Source organism: Colobus angolensis, unplaced genomic scaffold (assembly GCF_000951035.1).
Source record: "Colobus angolensis palliatus isolate OR3802 unplaced genomic scaffold, Cang.pa_1.0 Scaffold74, whole genome shotgun sequence".
Taxonomy (NCBI): Eukaryota; Metazoa; Chordata; class Mammalia; order Primates; family Cercopithecidae; genus Colobus; species Colobus angolensis.
Genome location: NW_012121154.1, coordinates 6,404,012 through 6,425,413, shown reverse-complemented (window position 1 = coordinate 6,425,413; position 21,402 = coordinate 6,404,012). Strand labels below are relative to the sequence as shown.

The 21,402-nt window shown below is 35.1% G+C and overlaps 1 protein-coding gene across 2 annotated transcripts in view; it reads right to left on the bottom strand.

The window, feature by feature from the left end:
* Positions 1 to 11,327: 11,327 nt before the first annotated feature.
* SEMA3C (sema domain, immunoglobulin domain (Ig), short basic domain, secreted, (semaphorin) 3C) overlaps positions 11,328 to 21,402 on the bottom strand; it is a 181,584-nt gene continuing 171,509 nt past the window's right edge. For both annotated transcript variants that reach the window (XM_011927699.1, XM_011927698.1), the window contains exons 16-18: positions 20,031 to 20,098; positions 17,733 to 17,863; positions 11,328 to 14,086 (exon numbers count right to left, since the gene is read on the bottom strand). In XM_011927699.1, the coding sequence (XP_011783089.1) occupies positions 13,676 to 14,086; positions 17,733 to 17,863; positions 20,031 to 20,098 (610 nt within the window). In that variant the 3' untranslated portion in view covers positions 11,328 to 13,675. The remainder of the gene's footprint in view (positions 14,087 to 17,732; positions 17,864 to 20,030; positions 20,099 to 21,402) is intronic.

The window sequence follows — 21,402 nt, the reverse complement described above, 5'->3', positions numbered from 1 at the left end:
TTTCAAACAACTTAAGTCAGGCCTAAAAATGGATGTCAAGGAAGAAACTATATTAAACAATTTTATGACAATTATTTTTCCACTGCTTTAACCTTATTGACCCCTAATTATATTTCTCAACTTCAGATTCCTTTGGGAAACAGCCAGGGCATCAATCAACTAATCAATCAATCAAGTAAATACTTGCCTCTTATCTCCTTATTCTTAAATATATCTAAATTCTCAAGACATTTACATTGACCAACTCATCTCAAAAACTAATAGCAGGTGTTTATTTCATTATTTACTGCATTGAAATGCATATATATCTGCCTCCATCTCTACTATTCCCAAACTTCAAACCTTGGAATCAATCTGTGTATTCTTTTTTGGAAATTATTCAAATGTTTCCACCCCCAAACCTATAAAAAAATAATTCTTCTACCACATTAACCTTTCAGAATTCTATACTACACAGTCCATTCCAGGCTCCCCCTAGAGCAGAAGCCCCCCGTGATTATTACACTGAAGTCTCCATTCTCTAAAGTTCTGACACTTAGGTGGCATAGGACAAAAAGTAGATGTGTTTTTTTTTCAGTCCTAAACAAGCTGCTTGCTAGCTGCAGAAACTCTGAACTTATTTCCCTATCTGTAAAATTCACAGCAATGTCTACCAAATATCACTGTGGGAAATAGATGTAATCATGAATGAATAGGACTGAAATAGTATCTTAGTAGAAGAAAGTAGATTTTTCATCATGTTCTCTTGTGGCCATTTTGATACAGACCAAATTTTTTAACTGTTGTTGAAGTGTCATCTTGTATTATTAAGTATTTTACATTTGCCTTAGCTTCCTTTTGGAGAATAGATATGGTGTTATTCATTTTCTTATATGGGAGCACATGGTATAATTGTATTTGCTTGCCTGATAAATTTTAGTGAGTGTTCTACTTAATGGAAATTCTATAGCTATTCAAAGCAATAAGTATGCATTTTCTAAAATTTCTATTAGAGTATTTAACACTGATGATGCTGTATTCATTAGATATTAGTGTCTATAAAGTTTCATTATATATTATAAAAAAGGGAAGGCCCTAAACCAATTCCACACAGGCTTATTAAGCAATTAAGCACCTGTTTGGAGGCTGGCACTGTTCTAGATATAAGACATAAAAAAGCAATTGAGATATGAAGTTTACACTCTACCTGTGCTTTTTTTTTTTTAATGAAAATATTTCAAGGCAGCCCAAAAGGGGCTTTTATGATTGAAATGAAAAAGAAGTGCTGACAATCTCAGAACACGTTAAGCATGCCCCCTGCTGATCATTGGCTACACATATTTTGTCTCCACCCAAGCTCATGTTTTTGGTGGTGGCTATGGTGGGGACAGTGGAGTTTAACACTCTTTAAGGACAGGTAAAGATATAAATCATCCCTTTCCTCCTTTTTCCTTTTTGTCAAATTCATCTTCCATAAGTATTTTTATCCAAAAGCATCCATACTTACTCCATTCCTGAGAAGGAAACTCAATGTACCACCATTTTCAAAGCCTCAGTGCCAACTTTTGATGAAGCCATCTCAAGAGGGTTCAGAAATCCCCTTTTCAGTAACAATCGTCCTTATTTTACCTGGCAGAAGAAAGCAGTTACCTGCGGTGTAGGGGGTTCCGTCATGAGGAATTGGAACAGCCCGGAATCACTGCTTTAATGCTGACCCCATTGCTCCAATTAAAGATTAAGTTCCCACATAAACTGAATTGTGAATTTCACTCTTCTGAAAAAGGATATTTTACCACAAAATACATTCTCTAAGCTTTCCTCTTTCACTTAGACAGCTTGTTTCTAAATGCAGGATAAAAGTGCCATAATTTCTGCAATAAATAAAATCAGGATTAAGTAACAGAGTAACTAAGGCAGCTGGTCTTTGCAAATAGTTGGTCTTAATCCTGTGGCATTGTATCTTTAGTAAGGTTATTTACTGTGGCCTCTCATCCATAAAATCAGTTTGCATCCTCAGTTGTTTAGAGTCGCTGTCCTTATGACCCAGCCTGTCTTAATCTAAAGCATCCATGCAGCATGGTCTTTAATCACTTTTTAATTTTTCATCTGTGGTTGTTTTGGTTCTCAATATTGAAACCTATGCCATTTCTTCTTCTGGACATTACTGGGTAATAAATCTCTTGTTCTGACAGTTTCTGCATATTGCATAATAGCTCCAGCACCACCTCTAATGCTCTCTTCCAGCCTCTGTTTGACCCCTTTTGGTGTTCTTTTTTCCTTCTGGACCACACTACTCCCCCAGTCCATTCTTGCTGTAAGAGGATGAATACTGCCTTATAACACTCCTTCCCCTTATTTCAGAAATGCACCCCAGGAGGGAGTGTTGCATGTTGCTTATACTTCCGTGTGAATAAAAGTCAGTACTGAAGTCTACTAAACTTTAAGTCTAAAAGAAAATCTACACTTTAAAAAAAAATATGTTTTGGACTGCTAGTTGATCTTTCTATTGTCTTTATTTACATTCTTCCTCTCAAAAGGCCTTTAAAATACAGACAGAAATATGTTATGTTGAATGCAAATCACTCATATCACATCATTGGCCTCCAGTAGTTTTTATAACCCTTAGAATCAAACCTGAACTTCTCATCACGGTCATCAGGGGCCAAGGGACTTGGTTTCTCCACCTTTGGGATCCCATCTCCTCCCTGTCCTTTTCTATCTCACTTAGATGCAGCCACACGTTTTCTTTTTCTTTCCCTCACATCTGCCAGAATTGTTTTTAACCTGGAACCTTTTACTGGCTTGTCCTCTGTCTGGAATTCTCTCTTTCTTAATTTTTGCATGATTCCCTTACCTTTCTTTAATTTTCTTCATAGCACTTTTCTGAACCTAACTTATTACATAATTATTTGCTTGATTCAGTTAACTTAAAGAAAACATACAATTTATAACTTTAGGTAAACAGAAGGGGATACTTTATTTCTCACCAAGGGTTGCAGTCTGCAGGTTGTCCATTCTGAAAGGGTGGGAAGCATAGCCTCCAGCTAGAAGCCAGAATCAGATACTTCCATGGAGGGGCAGAGGGAACAGGAATTTATGCCAAACAGCTAATTTCAGAAGACTGGCTACTTGACCTTTACCTTTTACCATATACAAAAATCAACTCGAGATGGATTAAAGACTTAAATGTAAAACCTAAACCTACAAAGATCCTGGGAGAAAATCTAGGAAATACCATTCTGGACATTGGCTCAGGCAAGACTTCATGATGAAGACTCCAAAAGCAACTGCAACAAAACCAAAAATTGACAAGTGGAACTTAATTAAACTAAAGAGCTTCTGCACAGCGAAAGAAACTACCAGCACTGTAAACAGACAATCTACAGAATGGGAGAAAATATTTGCAAACTATGCATATAACAAAATGGGAGAAAGCATTTGCAAACTATGCATCTAACATAGGTCTAATATCCATAATCGATAAGGAACTCAAACAACTCAACAAGCAAATACCAAACAACCCCATTTAAAAATGGGCAAAGGACATGAACAGACACTTCTCTAAAGAAGACATACATGTGACCAAGAAGGATATATAAAAAATGCTCAATATCACTAGTCATTAGGGAAATACAAATCAAAACCACAATAAGATACCATCTCACACAAGTCAGAATGGCTATTATTAAAAATTCAGAAAACAACAGATGCTGGGGAGATTATGGAGAAAAGGGAATGCTTACACACTGCTGGTGGGAATGTAACTTAGTTCAGCCCTTGTGAAAGCAGTTTGGAGAGTTGGGAATAATGCTCAAAATGCTAAGGAAATTGAACACTCAAACAAAGGATTCTTAGCAAAGCAATTATACTTCTGCGCAGAGGGGTGCTTCTCCTTGGCCAGTTGCCATAAGAGCATACCTGAACAAAGGGGCACGAGAACCTTTATTCCTGACGCAAGTCCTGCTCCTATACCCTTTCCCCATTAGCTGGGGTCGGGCCATACAATCTAAACTAATCCCGCTTGGCTAAACATTTGAACTTTTTTTTAGATAAGGTGGGCACGTAAGGGAGACAGGGGAAAGGGGAAGGGGTGTCTACAATAAGCTTGAGAGCTAGTCTTCTTTCCACATAAGGAAAGGAATGTGAGCTGGTACTGATAACGCCTGGTACTGTGGCATGTCTGGGCATGTAGCAAAGGCAGAAAGGAAGAAAAAAGAGAAAAAGGAAAAAGGAGTGGGGAGTACAATGAATTAAAGAATAAAGGATTGATCAGGCTATTTGAAGAGAAACCTCATCATATTCCACAGGAGATTTCTCAAAGAACCTACAACAGAACTACCATTTGACCCAGCACTCCCTTGCTGGTTATTTACCCAAAGGAAAATAAACCATTCGACCAAAAGGACACATGCCCTTACATGTTCATCGCAGCTCTATTCACAATACCAAAGAAATGGAATCAACCTAGATGCCTATCGAGGTGGACTGGTATAAAGAAAATGTGTTACATAACACCACGGAATACAATGCAGCTGTAGAAAAACAGATCATGGTTTCTGTAGCAACATGGATGGAGCTGGAGTTCATGATCCTAAGTGAATTAATGCAGGAACAGAAAATCAAATCATGTTCTCACTTATAAGTGGGAGCTAAACACTGAGTAAACATAGACACAAATAAGGGAACGTTAGACACTGGGGTCTATTTGAGGGTGGAAGGCGGAATGAGGGTGAGGATTGAAAAACGACCTATAAATACAAAAAACTAGCCGGGCGAGGTGGCAGGCGCTTGTAGTCCCAGCTACTCGGGAGGCTGAGGCAGGAGAATGGCGTAAACCCGGGAGGCGGAGCTTGCAGGGAGCTGAGATCCGGCCACTGCACTCCAGCCCGGGCGACAGAGCAAGACTCGGTCTCAAAAAAAAAAAAGAAAAAAGAAAAAAAAGAAAAACGACCTATAGGGTACTATGCAGATTACTTGGGTATCAAAATTTTCTGTACACCAAATCTCCACAGCACACAATTTAGCCACGTAACAAACCTGCACATGTACCCCCTTGAACCTAAAGACAAGTTGGAAAGAAAAAAAGGAATTTATGCCAAGTAAGATGGCCAAATATACATACTCTACAAGCTATGGAAGGAGTCACGAATACATGGAAGGAGAAAGGTGCACATGCGCAGTTGAGCTTCCTGCTTCTCCGTAAAATGGTGATGTAAGGGTGTAATTTTCAACCCTCTGACATCCAAAGATGAAGCAGAGGATAAAAAAATCCCTTACTGTGCAAGCTCTGTTGACTCACCAGGACCACTCCATGACTGTGGTTTCTTAATCAGGCAAAACGAAAGAGAGGCAGCATCAGGCAGTTGGTTGATATCAATGGTGGAGTCATTTAAAAGGGTTGGTTCCTCTTTAGCCCTTAGGGAAGAAAGGCTAATCATCGTCGTGAGTGAGGGAGGGGCCTAACACCCTCATCCCATTGAGACTGACAATTTCATTTTCAAGGTTACTCTGGGTCCCCTTGGTCAAGTGATGGTCTGTTTAGTCAGTTGTAGGGTTTAGGATTTTATCTTTATTTATCATTTATTTGCTTTCTTCTCCTCTAGAAAGAAGGCTTTACAACAGCAGGTACTTCACTTTGTTCCCTGCTATGACCTCAGTGACTGAAATCCTGCCAGGCGCATAGGAAATGCTAAATGAGTATTTTATGAAATCACGAATAAATGATATTTCCAAAATCAGAGGCATGGTAATAAAAACAGCGAACATTTATCTGATATTCATGTTATGTCAGGTAAGTTCTAAGCACTTTACATGGGTTATCTCAATTAATCTCGACAGTAATCCCATGAGATTGATATTATGATAATGATCTCAGACTTGCAAAACTAGGAAGTATTAAGAAAGCAAACTAAAACAAGGTGTTCTGATTTCGTGGCCTGAGCTAGATGCTACCTAGAGTCCTAGAAATCCTATTTCAAAGGCTGCTGTGTATAGAATCTGTCCAAATGATCTAACTTTCCTCATAGATGTGCCTGAAGGGAAGTCTTGATAATGAAGTATAGAAGATGCATAAAGTTTGTAGCCAGACTCTTTGTTTTTCACATTTTTTAGCCTTTAGGAAGTTATTAAACTCAGGGAAAGTCTCCAAATGCTTCCAACCCTCATTTGTAAAATAGATGAATAGCATATATTTCAGAAGATCCTGTGAAAGAAGATACTACGTAGAGTGTGTTTTTACACAGAAATGCTCACTAAATGGCTATCTTTAGGAGGAGGATGATGGTGGAATTTGTGGTGGTGCTGTGACTGCTGCAGATGTGGTGGTGCTGTGACTGCTGCTGTTAGCATCTCTATCAGTATGACTTCAACATGCTTGACCATGCCTGCGGACTGGCCAGGATAGAAGTGACAGGAGGCTGTGGTATGAGATATCAAGGATTCTTAGGGAAAGCCAAGTTTCTCATGTGGGGGGTGACAGCTGACATCGCGGATGAATAAGTCTAAGCTCCAGGGTAGTCACTCCAAGGTTCCTAGGCAGATGTGGAGAAGGAATTCAGCTTGAGGAAGGATTGAGTCATGGGCCTGATCTTGGTTTGGAAAAAAAAAAAAAAAAAGTAAGACACACAAGGTTTATGTCCTGATAATGACTATCAGATCATCTGCCTGCCAGTGCCAGGGGGGATAAGGAAATAGGAGCAATAATAAAAATAACAAATGATCACTGGAACTTCTGGATGAGCTGAGGGGCTTTGTAAAGCATGTAGTAATAGCACCAATTAAACTAATAATAATATCTCAGTCATGTGGCAGGAATGTGATTTTATCCTCACAACCATATGAAGGGAATAATTATTATTTTTTTTTAATTGAGGTGGAGTTTTGCTCTTGTTGCCCTGGCTGGAGTGCAATGGCGCAATCTTGGCTCACTGCCACCTCTGCTTCACGGCTTCAAGCAATTCTCCTGCCTCAGTCTCCTAAGTAGCTGGGACCACAGGCATGCACCATCACACCTGGCTAATTTTTTTTGTATTTTTAGTAAAGACGGGGTTTCTCCATGTTGGTCAGGCTGGTCTCAAACTACCGACCTCAGGTGATCCACCTGCCTCAAGCCTCCCGAAGTGCTGGGATTAGGCATGAGCCACTGAGCCCAGTCAGAAATAATATTATTATCTCATTTTTTTTAGATGAGGACCCCAACAGGCACAGAGAAGTTAAATAACTTTCCCAATATAACTCGGTTAGCAAATGGCTGCTGGGAGTCTATGTAAGTAGAAGAAACAGAGGATTCTCCTGGGGAAATCACGGAGATGGCCTCATTGAGCCAGAGAGCCCAACAAAGGCACAAATGAAAATATTGGTCCCAGTAATGAGAAGAATGAAGATTTTCAAATCTTTCCTTGAATAAAATTGTAAGAGAAACTAATCATATTGTCAACTCATTAATTAAAATAACATTTGATGATAATGCTGTGAGATATAGCCTTCAAAAGATATTTAAGTATTTGGACAACAGCTTTATAATGAAACTCCCATCTCCATTTAATTATGTAAGTACGGTTGCTTACTGTTTTCGTATCTACAAAAATTAGAAATAGCATTTTCATTGAATTTGGTTCATTCTTTCAAGTAGATTTCATCCACAAGTAATTTAATTAATGGACAACGAAAGAAGCTCCATTTATCTTGTTAAATGTATGTTCATTTAAGATGTTTACTTTTTAATGATTTTCAAAATTTGGAATATATTTATGTCCATTGGTCAAATTGCGATGATTTGTAATTTTAATTTAAATCCAAACAAAAGTTAATACTTAGAGGATTTTTTTTTTTTTTTTTGAGAATGAGTCTCACTCTGTTGCCCAGGCTGGAGTACACTGACACAATCTCTGCTCACTGCAACCTCTGCTTCCCAGGTTCAAGTGATTCTCCTGCCTCAGTCTCCTGAGTAGCTGGGATTACAGGCATGCACCGCCACGCCTGGCTAATTTTTGTATTTTTAGTAGAGACAGGGTTTCACCACGTTGACCAGGCTGGTCTCGAACTCCTGACCTCAGATGATCCACCTGCCTTGGCCTCCCAAAGTGCTGGGATTACAGGCGTGAGCCACTGCGCCTGGCCTACATTCTTAAATAAGATTAAATATATGTATTTTTGTGGCACATTTGTGTGATAGTAATCAATAAAAGAACTTAAAATATAAGACTTGCTGTATCAGGATAAAAATGTTTGAAGCAAGTGGAATAGAAAGATGAAGAAGAAGAAATAGAAATAATATAAAATTTCTGGCTGTTAAAAATGGTTAAAGTTGGATTGTTTTTCATTATTTTAAAATATGATGTTGAGTACCAAATTCCTATAATATTTTGATTTCATTGTTGTCATTTATAGAAAGATGTAACTGTTATTTTTAAAGTTCAAAATTCACATTTTACTGAAAGTTATATGCTTTGCAACTATGGAAACATAGAAAAAGAAAGTTAGTTTTTAACTTAAAAATGATTTAGTGGCTACATAACTTTTCAAAATTCTCTTTGAAGTACTTGAGTGACAAAGGTTGAAATCTACTTTTCAAGCTCATGGGTGATATTCAATGGATAATCCTTGCTCCAGAGAACCAAGGCGATGAAGAGTGAGTTGGCAGAGGTGGATTGTAAGTATATAGGGATTTGTGGGTTCTGTTTCTACCTCACTTCTATTTGTGTCCTGGGAAGGTACAAGATCTCTGAGGGGCAAACAACACAAATGTATCTTGGTGGTTTTAGGCCGGAGAGGCTCAAATTGTCTCCCAGAATGGTGCAGGAATAACAGAAAAATTCCTATTCCTCTAAAGCATGTTTGAACATTGTGGAAAGCTCACTTGCCCTGAACAGGCTTTGCATCAGAAATAAGAGACAGCATAGAAGACCTTTGTGAACTGGTAACAAAGTTAAATAGAAAAACTGTTATCATAGACGTCAATATGCAATATGGATAAATGACATGAAATATCAACTGAACTATGTAGATGCAATCTGATGAAAAAGAGAAAAATGCTCAAATGAAATAAATGGTTTTGCTCTCCTGATTAAAAAATAATAGCATACGCTGGAAGAACTCCACGTATTTTAGTCTCACAACACAACTACCACATGAGATAGATATTATTATAATTCCAATTTTAGAGAAAGTGACAATTCATCAAGAGGGATTAAATAACTGTTTCAGTTTATATCACTTTTAAGTGGAGAAGCTGGAATGGGAACTTGAAGCAAAAATTGGGGCTCATTTTGGAATAATGAATACACTGAATATAGAACCACAGCTTACAACACTTCCAGTTCACATCAACTCAAAGGAAGGTAATTTACAGGTCTAATTTCTCTAACTATTCATGATTTGACAGAGAAGTAAAGATGAATACAGTTTATCCCCAGAATCAGTAATAAAGGAGAAAGTTAAAACATGTAACTTTTCTTATTTTGAAAAGTCCTAAGAAAGTGAGAAATTCCTTTTATCTCATGAGACAAGGATAATTTGTATATTGAAAAATATCCAGAGGAACAATAGGAATGACCTTTTTCATAATTCTATCATGTATTCATTTTGCCTTGCAGAAATAATTTTGTTTATGATCTCATAAAGTACTTGGGTAACTTTTTTTCTGTGAATAATTCAGAGAATAAAAAAGACACTAAAGGAACAGAACTTCACCCTGCTTTTGTACTTGGAGGTTGAGAGGTAACCTTCCATAAACAGTTTTAATGTGTTTGTTATAATGTCATTCTTTAATAGCACTTTATGTAAGTAACACTCAAGCATGGCAACATAATAGCCCTGAGAAATACACAATTTAAACTATGTGGAAAGTAGTATTTTATGAGGTGAATAGACAAATACATTAGAGTCACTACAATGAAGATGGCATTTTTTTTTTTTTTTTAATCTTGGAGCTGGTTCTTCCAACTCTCATACCTGTGTACTATGAAGGTAACATTGTTAGGAAACCATAAAAATTAAAATGTATACCAGAGGTCCCTTAAGAAAAACAACTTATTGACAATGAATTTCACCAATTGGCATGCATGCCAGTAGAATTCGTTGTGGTTTTAATTTTGCGGAGGGGCCTGCATTCTTGTGCAAAAGGTGGTTGGCTAAAAGGTTACTAGGATAAACTCTTAAAAAAAAAATTCCACAGTAATCTGCAGCTTTGTCATCACGCATGGAATTCAATAAAATTCTCAATGTCTCTGGTTAAATAAACATTTTTTCTTACTTAGTCTGCTTATTTTTTTGTCTAGACTAAAGCTTTTTAACAGGCTGCAAAACAAGCTGAATGTTTCTCTTGACTTTAGCTAGCAGAATACACGTAGGAAACCGTTACCATTTTCTTAAAAAATTTTCACTTAAAGACATAAATCAGCAGTACATTAAAATTATAAGAAACACATCAAATATTTTCAAACTCAAGTTAAGTTGAAACATAAGCAAGGGAGATACTGAGAAATAATGAAGCAATTAGTGAGTAGTGCAGAGTTGTTAAGTTGGAAGACCTGTTAAGACAACTTTTAATTTTTATGATTTATTTTTTCTTCACTGACATTATAAAAGATTGAAAAGCCCAGAGGTAGAAGAAAGCTGTAATAAGTCTGCCATTCAAATGTGTTAACTGGATTATGAGTTAATCTGTGGTTTCTTTCCTCTAATTTATTAAAGGCTCATTTTACCTGAGAAGGTGTTACCTAACCCAGTGACTGCAGTTTCCCCACTTAGACCATTGGCATTTAACTTGCCATAGAACACAACTGAAACATTCCTTCTTGTTCTAGCAAAATGATGCCTTCTAAATAAGGCAACGTTAAGACATTTATTGAATACTTATCATGTAAAACGTTCTGTCCTAATGCTTTACTGGTATGAACTTGTATAGGAAAGGAAGGCAGAGAGAATTTTAAAACTTTCCCAGAATAAGACAGTTAGCGTGGATTCAAATGCAAGCAATCTGGCTCCAAAGACCATGCATTCCTAAACTGTGTATTTTTTCCAACGTAGACACAACATATTCTGAGTATCTATAGATATGTATGGATGTACAATATTAGGGAGAAAACAAATATGTATTTGTTTGGAAGTATACACAGAAAATGGATGATATTAGATGTCTTTTGGGTTGGGACTCGAATAAATGAGGGCTATTGGTACTGGGAGAGCTTTATATGTGCATTTTTCTACAATTTAAATCTTGAAATAGTAGATGTATTACCTTCACAAAAATGGATAAAGGAATATTTAAAAATCATGTGAATTCAGTAGATTGTATCACGCTAACAAGTAAGTTAATCCTACATTAAAAATAAAAGCTAGAAACATAATTGGGGAATTCAACATGTTTTATTTTGCCAGGCCAATGATTTCATCAATATCCAATTAAATTTTAGTGTGACAACTACATTTAGTTTGTTTCCTTACACAGATTGAACATTCACCATTATGACAGTTTCATCATGCTAAAATCTATTCGCAAACTTACACTTTGGAAAAAAGTGTATTTCTAGAAAATTTTATGTACAATACAAATGGAAGAGATACTAAGTCACTGAATTGTCAAACTACACAAAACAAAACCAGTCAACCACCAGTAGCACACATTAACATTTTTGAAAAAAAATTTCTTTTACATTCAGCAGTTATGTTCATGAAGAATTTCTACATTTTTAAAAGTAATGAAAGTATACACAATTTAATAATTGTGAAAATATAAAGAATTAAATAGCACAAATACAGTATAAAACTAAACACCCTTACTGTCTATCAGTTTGGGCTTATGTGAAACAAAGGGAACTGTGACTCTAAAACAATTTTACTTTTAACTTTGGACAGAGAATAGATTGGCCATAAACACAGAAGATGGTTTTGGCTTTACACTGACACATTTCTATGTGTCAATGTAGAGGAGAAAAGTTTAATTATACCTTTTAAGCAGGCAAACCATTATAATAAACTGCTTTAGAAATTACTTTAAAATTATACACATTTGGAACAACAGACTTTTCTGAAAATGAAGTTTGGTGTTATGTTATGCATTTTAAATATTTTTGCCATATTGAGGCCTCCTCATATATTATCATAATTGATGATAACTTAAATAGTGAATCATATTGATACTCTAATAATCATATTCATTTTGACAATGACTTTAGTTCTTGAAGCCTTATACTGCAATACTTAAAAAGGCCATAATCTACTTTAATTACCTTCATCATAGATTATTAACTATAAATAAAATTTTTATACAAGATTTGGATTAGGTACATGGTACAATATCTGTCTTTACCTAGAAGCATGAAAATGTCTTAAAAGGTAAATAAAAAAGCAAAAGTAGTGTTTTTTAAATATATATGAGAATATGAATAATTTTTTTCACATTTTTCCATCTAGTTTTTATTTGGAGAAAATAATTTCAGAATGAAATTTTTCTAATAAAATTAGTCAAACATACAATTGGGAGATAATAATTTTATTCATCACAAAACTTACTACATTTACACTTAGAGACCAGTGAACATAGTACCATTACCTCTTGAAAGAAAGAATGTTTCCTCATACTGTTTTCTTACCTTCTAGACATAACAAGCACCTTGCCATCACACCGAAAAGATCATAAAATATATAGTGTTGACTTAAAAATCAGTGTGATATCTGAGACTGGTTTTAATAAAAGGGAGAATTAATCATTGAATTTGAGTACTGAAGTTGAAAACTAGCCACATTTGTTATAAATTCCTCTTTAAAAATTAGTAGTTTCTAATTTGATTTTTCTGTTTGATGATTTCACCCCTTATTTAGAAGTCTAAAACTTCAAAGTTTTTTCCTTCTTATATTAATTTGCCACACAGACTAGGAAATAAGAGAACAAACAGTAATAACTGAACAGTGCAAGATTATATTCTTTGAGTCTAAAATAAATTAAATAACTTCCAAAAAAAGTAAGTGCTTTTGTTTGGAAGGTGATAACATAAGAATATAAGCCGAACTGCTTCACTGATATAACTCCCATCAAGTATCTTCATGGGGCAGGTTACTGATTTTTATCTTCCTGAATAAGGAAACAAAGGTCAATGACAGATACCAGTAACTGATTATTTCTACAACCTTAAAAAAAAAAAAATTTCATTGGAACCATATAAACTCATCATTTTCTCTTTATGAATAACTCATATTTTTACACAACTTTAAATGCCTTCTTCCTTTTATATTTCTTTTGATAGCCATTCTGTCATGTGCATTTATGACTTTTACTATGTAAAAGCTGTGGATCTGGAACTTGTTTTCATATACAAAATCACTGACAATTAGAATTCTAAAGCCCCAAAGCAGGAAAGGAATACCACAGGGATATTGCCCTCATTCAATTGAGGGATGCAACAATTCTAGTTTCGTAGCTACCATATCGATTTTGAAGAAAAGGTGAATAAAGATATAAATAAAATCTGGGTTAAGTTAAATATTTATATGCACCATGAGGACCATGACATGTCTAGAGCTAGTCACTATCATACAAGAAGATGCATGCTCATTTCAGTTCCTGTAAAACTCACTTTAGGAGTAATCACCTTTTTCAGTAATTCCCATTGGTAAAGCACAAGTTTCTTTGCTCAAAATTTGATCATTGAAGACAGAGCATTTGTTAATGGAAGCATAAGACCCACATAAGAAAATATTATGACTCTGGCAACTGATTCCTCCTGTTCCTACTTTTCCGGCTATTGATGAGGGCCTTTAACTTGCCATAGTCCCCTCTCATTTTCTGTTCGTCTCCCTGCTGATGTTGCTGCCGAGTGTCTTTGCAGTATTGGTTAATCATCTGCATTTCTGAGTGGCTGAATGCTCCCATGATGTCCTTCGGGTGGAAGGGTAAAGCCCTCACAGAGCTGGCCCAGGTCCATGGGGACCATTTGTCTGTCACAACAGCCACCATTTCTGAATCTAAAACTTTGAAGTTGATCTTGGCTATGGTCTGCTTGAAACTATTTTCTGTAGCAATGCAGTGATAAAGTCCTTGGTCAGAACCCTGAACAGAGCGGATCAGGAGTCCCTGTGAAGTGGCTATGATTCGTTCATTCAGCTTAACCTAAAAGAGAGACACATTAAAGTTACTGACACTGAACATTATATTTCCTTAGATTATGACTAACATATACAGAATAGTGTCAACTTTCACAGATTTGGGAAAAAAGTATTGAGTACTACTTAGCATTTTTCTCAGTGGACACGAAATTTTGGTCAGTTCCATTGCCTTTAAAAAAAAAAAAAACAACACGGGAGATCTTGTCACACTGTCACAGGGGTATTGAATCTAATAAAGAGAGGGTGAACATATTATTCATATTGGCAAAAACAGCTTAAAGTGCTTTCCCCTAGATAGAAGAAGTTTCTCCATATATAAGCACAAAATTGTGGTTGCCTTTGAAATTGGAATCACAGTCAATATATGTAAATGAAACTCATAGATACTTTAAAATATCTATTCCATCCTGGTGTTCTAGTCTTTTATATTTATAAAAAGTACTCACTAGTAAAAACACGAAGCCACAATTAAAGGGTGAATTTTATCTTTTTGTTTCAAATGAATGAATGTTCTTCTAAATAAAAAATACATAAGCAGAGGCAGAATTTTGAACATTATCAAGGGCCTTTTTCAATTATCCCTAAATAAACAATGTCTAAAAATTAGCTGTGATGTCATCACCTTTTAAGTCCTGTAAGTGGTTTTACTTTACAAGGAAAGGTAATAAAAAGCTATGAATTAATATTTAATTGCTTTATAGATTTTACTGGAAAAATGATTGTTTACTGGGTATCAGTAAATGCTTGAAACCTTCCTTACAGTTCCACCTGTAGTACTGCCAATGAATAGATAAAAACGTAAGTGGTAAAAGGTTCTTTGACATGTATACTCTAGAATGCTCTTTCATTGAAGAAAAAAGAAATTTGACCAAAATCAAAATTAGATAATGTATGTTAAATGTTTTCCTAAATGATAAAGTTCTGTGCAAATGGACAAGATATTACTAATAATATCTAAATCAAAGATCAATTGATTCGTGCACAAAAAAAAAAACACAAAAGGCAAGTATATTATTAAAAGACAGATAATAGAACAGAACTAGAAAAGAGAGAGTCACTTGGAAGAAAAAATTTTGACATTAATTAATTTTACTAAGTTTAAATGTCCCTCAAAGACAAATCATGTATAAATACATTCAGAAATTAAAGAAAAAAGAAATGCTATCCTATTTGTGCAAAATTGGGAAAATATTTTGAGTCCAATATGGTAAATCCATTAAACATGTATATAATATTTGGCACAATTACATTTTAGGAATTTATCTAGAATATATACTCTCACATGTGTGCAGGTGTTTTTGATAAGAGGAAAACAAGAAATTATCTAACAAATAGATGGCTTTGAAAAAAAAACACTGGTGGTATGGCATATTCACACTATGAAATATTATGCAGCTAGGAAATATGACATTGAATCACATGTACTGATATTCAAGCGGGGTATGCATGTGTGTGTGTGTGTGTGTGAGTGTTGTATGTGTGTAGGGGAGGAAAACTATGGACTTATATATTTGGAGAAATATATAAGTCTTGGGAACCTTACTCTGGGCAGTGGGAATAAGAACTGAGTAATTATTATTCCATAAGTATTAGTATTATTCAATAAGTATTAGTATTATTCAATAGATTGTAAAAGTGATAATAAGTACTGAAGTGGAGGAGGGCTTTCAGTTTTCACTTTATGCTACTTAGTATGAACTATTTGCCTTTGCTCTGTGAGCTTTTATCATTTGTCTTACTTAAAAAAAATGATTAATGTTTACACAGTAATATGAGTGAGAAGCATATGTTTTCTTAAAATAGAAAGGACCACAATAAGTTTAATAAAATATTAATAGTTTAAGAATAAGTAAAATTGTGCTCTGCTTAAATTCTGAACAAAACAGACTTTCATACTTATGTTAAAGCTAATGTTATTGCAATATTAAATTATTAAATTCTTATGTTTTTGAGATTGGGAAAAAAGTCAAAATAGTAATATTTGAGTCTCCATATTCTTGAGCATTCTGAAATTGAACTTTGGAAATATTATTAGAGGGAATAAATCCTTAACATTCCATTTACATTTTACTATTAATTTATACGGCAGATATTCAAATATATATATTTATTGTAAATCATAGATGTTACATTCACTTATGTATTATTCTACTGAACTTTTTACTGAAGAAAAGAAAATTACTTTCTAGTTGATCCTTGTTTCAGTATTACCCAATTCACATATATACATATAGGCTTTTTCTGGAAGGACTGTTCATATCCTTGTGTTCCTGCCCTGGCCTAACAGCTCACTTGTGTATAGTAATCATCATCACACATTATGACTTCTAACCCAGGTTACTCTGCAAGCTAATTATTATAATCCATATCCACTCAAAATAGCTGAAAATTAATTTGACTGCAGAAATATCAAGACTTCTTTGATAACAGATTTTACAGCAAAGAGATCTCAAATAAATAATAATTTTCATTATTAAAATCTCTCTAAAAGTATTGTTAGCATGATAGGCTTTGGAAGAATGATGGGACTCTGATGTCCATCTAGCTCATCTTTCCTCCAGATAATTCAATTTCCTCCTGCAAGTAGTCATCTGCTTATGGTGTAACATTCCAGTAACGAGGGACACATAATTTCCTAAACAGTTCATAAGATATTTGGGTAGACAAGTCTGAGAGTCGGAAAGTATTTTGCATATGAAACCAACATTTATATCAGTAATGCTGATGCAGTATCTGTGTTCTACAGCTTAAGGCGGTACTCACTCTACATACCCTTAATTAACTTAATATGTAGTAACCAAATTGCCCACAACAAAAGAATACACATAAATGCAGAAGGCTCCACTTCCCCCTTGGCTCCATCAGACTTTATGATGCACAAATGATGGTATGTTTTAGACCTCCCTAAGGCTTTAAATATACATATATATTTTTAACATCTCATTTGTCAGGACAACATGACATCAATATTATGAAATTCATTATTTACAATATATCACCCTATGCCATTATATAATGTCTCCCTTATTTCAAAAAACCCAGCTCTTTCCAATCCATGAAAAGTTTCAGTAAGCGTCTTTTTATTTGAAAATCTAAGGACTTTTTCCATATCACTAAATAAAGGCAATGGTCTCATAAACAATGATTCCATATATTACCTAACCAAAGCACAAGAGTTATGAATAATAAAGCAATGGAAACAGATTACCACACAGCAGAAAAATGCTCTTTGTCATGAAGGTTATATAGTTCAATGTAATTTCTTGCTGAGGAAAATTAAACTTTTTTTAAAAAGCCCCCTTTTATCTTGTGAATCACACAAAGGTGCTGTTGTGTGAAAACTTGGCTTCTGGATATGCACACATCTTGTTTCTTTTAGGAATGTTTCCTCACATCAATACCACTGTCTTAGTGCCCAGGCTCTTGTTTCAATCACCATGTTACAGAGGTGAGCAGGCAGAGAGAATTTCTAATTAATCCGTCAATTCTTAGGACAAAGGATTTTAAGGAAAGTGGTACTTGTCATCCCAACGACATAAAAGATGATCATATGCCTTTCCTTTTTCCTTTGATCTGAGCCTCACGGAGGGACGTTGATTTAATGTTCTCTCCGAAGCCCTGATGGATTGCTGCTGTGCTGCTTTACTCACCTCTTTCCTCCTGTCTTTGTCTTTCTGTAACAGCCACTTGATAGATGCCTGCGGAGACTTGGGGGCACACTCCAGAAAAGTGGTGTTATTTTTCACTCCATACTGGACAATTTCAGCTGGATTTCTGTATGCTAGCAGGCAAAAATAAAAGGCGAGAAAGAAAGAACACAACTGAATTTAGAGCACATTCTCCTGTAAAAATGCTATATACATGTTTATTTTTATACAAAATTGTGAACAACTATGGCAGCCAGTAAAAAGCAGTGGTAATCATTTAACAAGCAAAGTAGGATACGCTGTTTACCTGTTTTATGTAAAGGGAAGGAGAGACTGTGAATTAAGGTAATGTTGATAAAATCATGTTTATTCAAGAATTACTCTATGCCAAGGATTGTTCTTAATATTACTTTGTCAACTTAATTATTACAATACTCCTGTCACATTTTCTCAGCTTTTCACAGCTAAGCAAACTGAGGCTGTGAGTTATGAGGAAATACACTTTAGTGAATGTGTCAGGCAATACCGAAGCCAGGTCTATCCCATTCCTAAAGTCCATATTCAGTGTCATATAGAGGAAATAGGTAAGCACTGGGAAAGGGCAGAAAGAAAGCTGTGGCCTTGGTGGAATGTAGTGATTGAGAACACTGTCTTCAGAATCAGCGGAACGTAGGGTAAAATCCCGACCTTACCACTACCGGCTGTGTAAACTTAGACAAGTTACTTGATGTCTCTGTGCTTTAGTTTTACTCATCTCTAAAACATGGATTACAGCATTTTTACATAGGGTTCTCAGTAAAGGTATTAAATTAGGCAAAACATTTAGTATTGCCATATGGTAGCTTAGACATGGACAGAATAAAGCAGGAGTAATAGGACTCTAGTATGGTTTTTTTAAAGCATTGAGTGAAATAATCATTAAAAAACACTTAGCTCAGGTTCTGCCACAAAGTCAGCATTAATATTTGTTTGATGTTACCTCCACTGCCATTATTCTTACCACTATGACAACTACTACTGATGGGAACTGATACACTTTTATAAAATTGCAAATGGAGAAATGGTAATTTCAATTTATTCCCTCAACTAGATGTGTGGAACAAGTAAGCAAAATCTGTCTTAATTTGCTCTTTGCAGTTAGAATAGTAAAAAGAATGTCATTTTTTACTAAAGGAAAGCACAGACTCAAAGGGATCAGAAATAGGAGTCTCACTGTTAATTTTTGAAACAGCGTATCTGTAGCACCTTGGTGAGCCACAAGGAAGGTCTGCTTGGAAATATTTTTATTTGGTGGGACTGAGGAAGGAAAAGTATTGTAACATGGTAACTCCATGTCAGAATGGGAAGGATGGAATTTATTTAATTGAAGGACACAAGGCAGGATTGTCAACAGGCACTGTAGTACACCCATGTTCATAGCAGGATTTTCACTATAGCCAAAAGATGGAAGTAAACCAAGTATCCAGTGATGGATGAATCGATAAACAAAATGTGGCTTACCTACATACATACGTACATATATATGCATATATACACACACACACATTATAAATATGCACACATGACAAAATATAATTCAGCCTTAAACATGAAGAAAATTGTGATATATGCTACAATATGAATGGACCTTGAAGACTTTAGGTTTAAGTGAAATGAGTCAGTCACAAAAGGACAAATATTGTATCATTCCACCTATACGAGGTATCTAGAGTAGTTGAATTCGTAAGAAATTCGTAAAGAAGTAGAATGGTGGTTTGTAAGGGCTGGAGGGAAGAGGTAATGGTTAGGTGGTATTTAATAGGTCTAGTTTCAGTTGGGAAAGATTAAAAATATCCAGACGTGGCTGGCAGTATGTTGCACAACAATGTGAATATGCTTAATGCCACAGAACTGTAAACCTTAAAATGGTTAAAACAGTAAATTTTATGTTATGTATATTTACTGCAGTAAAAAAAAAATGCTGTTCTAAAGGTTCTTCGGTGGTAAATCTCAAAATGTAAAATAGGTTTTCTTTAGAAAGAAAATAGTAGCTAAGAAAATCTGTAATTACAATCTGTGTGAAAGATCTTCCAGCTAACATATTTGAAGTATATGTGTTCCGAGACATTTGTTTTTCATGATTCTCAGTATACACACAAAAAGCCTTTAAGTTTTAATTACCATATATAAATACACAGAATGTTATAATAAATATTTTTGAAAGTGAAACGTTTGAATTTATGACAATGTTTTCTCTTACTGAAATGTGACACGGAGCATTGCTACTGTGCACTGAGATTGGCCATTGCTCACTTTTAATACCTTTTAGATTAAATCCTCTGCATTGAGTCAGTGGGTTTCCATGTCTCACGTCTTGTCTTCGGCTCCTCCTGTAAGTGCAGAAATACATAAAAGTGACTGAGAATTATCACTGCCAATTACACCACTCTTAAAACACTATAATTTTAAACATTGCATCCTTTTTATTGCTAAGCTTTCATAAAAATTTTTAAAAAGAGTTCTGATTGATGTAGCTATCTCACATTTCTTATACAATTCATCAATAATGGGGGGGTACTTATCCTTGCTTTTCAATCTGAGTAAGTTTTTCCATCTACATTCAGGATGGAATGGCTCTGAATTTCCTGTTGCATGCATATCCTGAGTAAATGCTACCTTCTCTAATTAATGGTGTAAATGTTTAGTTTAGAGAAATTCATCCTAAATTTTCTAAATCTATAACCTCCAAAGTATAAACTCACTGGCATTTTCCTTTTTATAATAGTTTGTCTTAAATAAACATACTTGTTTCTTACAAAAGTCAATGTTTTCTGTTTCTAGATATATTAAAACTTTTCTGAAACAAGCAATAAAGATAAAAATAGGGACATTTAATAAAAAGTTAATTTCATTTACTAGAATAAGCATGTTGTGCCCAACTTTTTATTTTGAAAATTTCAAGTCTACAGAAAAGTAGAGATATGAGTAAAATGAATACTGGTATACCTAGATTCACAAATTCTTATATTTTGCCACATTAATTCCTTTCTCACATGTAAGTACATATCATGTATATACTATGGATCCACACCTATGAAAGCCTTTAGAAAATAAGTTACAGACACAATAATGCTTCACCTGTAAGTGCTTTAGCATGTATTTTTCAACAAGTAATCTTTCAACATAACAATATCATTATCATCCTAAATATATTGATATTTAACAACATAATCTAATGCATATTCTATATTAAAATTTCTCTAGTTCCCAAAATCTCTTTTATGGATTTCTTTTAAGTTAACCAGCTTCCAATCAAGGTTCATCCTTTGCATTTAGTTGTTATGTATTGTTAGCTTAAAGCATTTTGACATTTTAGTTACATTAAGCCAGGCACGGTGGCTCACGTCTGTAATACCAGCACTTTGGGAGGCCAAGACGGGCGGATCACGAGGTCAGGAGTTCAAGACCAGCCTGGCCAACATAGTGAAACCCCGTCTCTACAAAAAATACAAAAATTAGCCGGGCATGGTGGTGCATGCCTGTAGTCCCAGCTACTTGGGATGCTGAGGCAGGAGAATCGCTTGAACCCAGGAGGCGGAGGTTGTGGTGAGCTAAGATCACGCCACTGCACTCCAGCCTGGGCCACAGGGTGAGACTCCATCTCAAAAAAAAAAACAAAACATAGTTACATTGT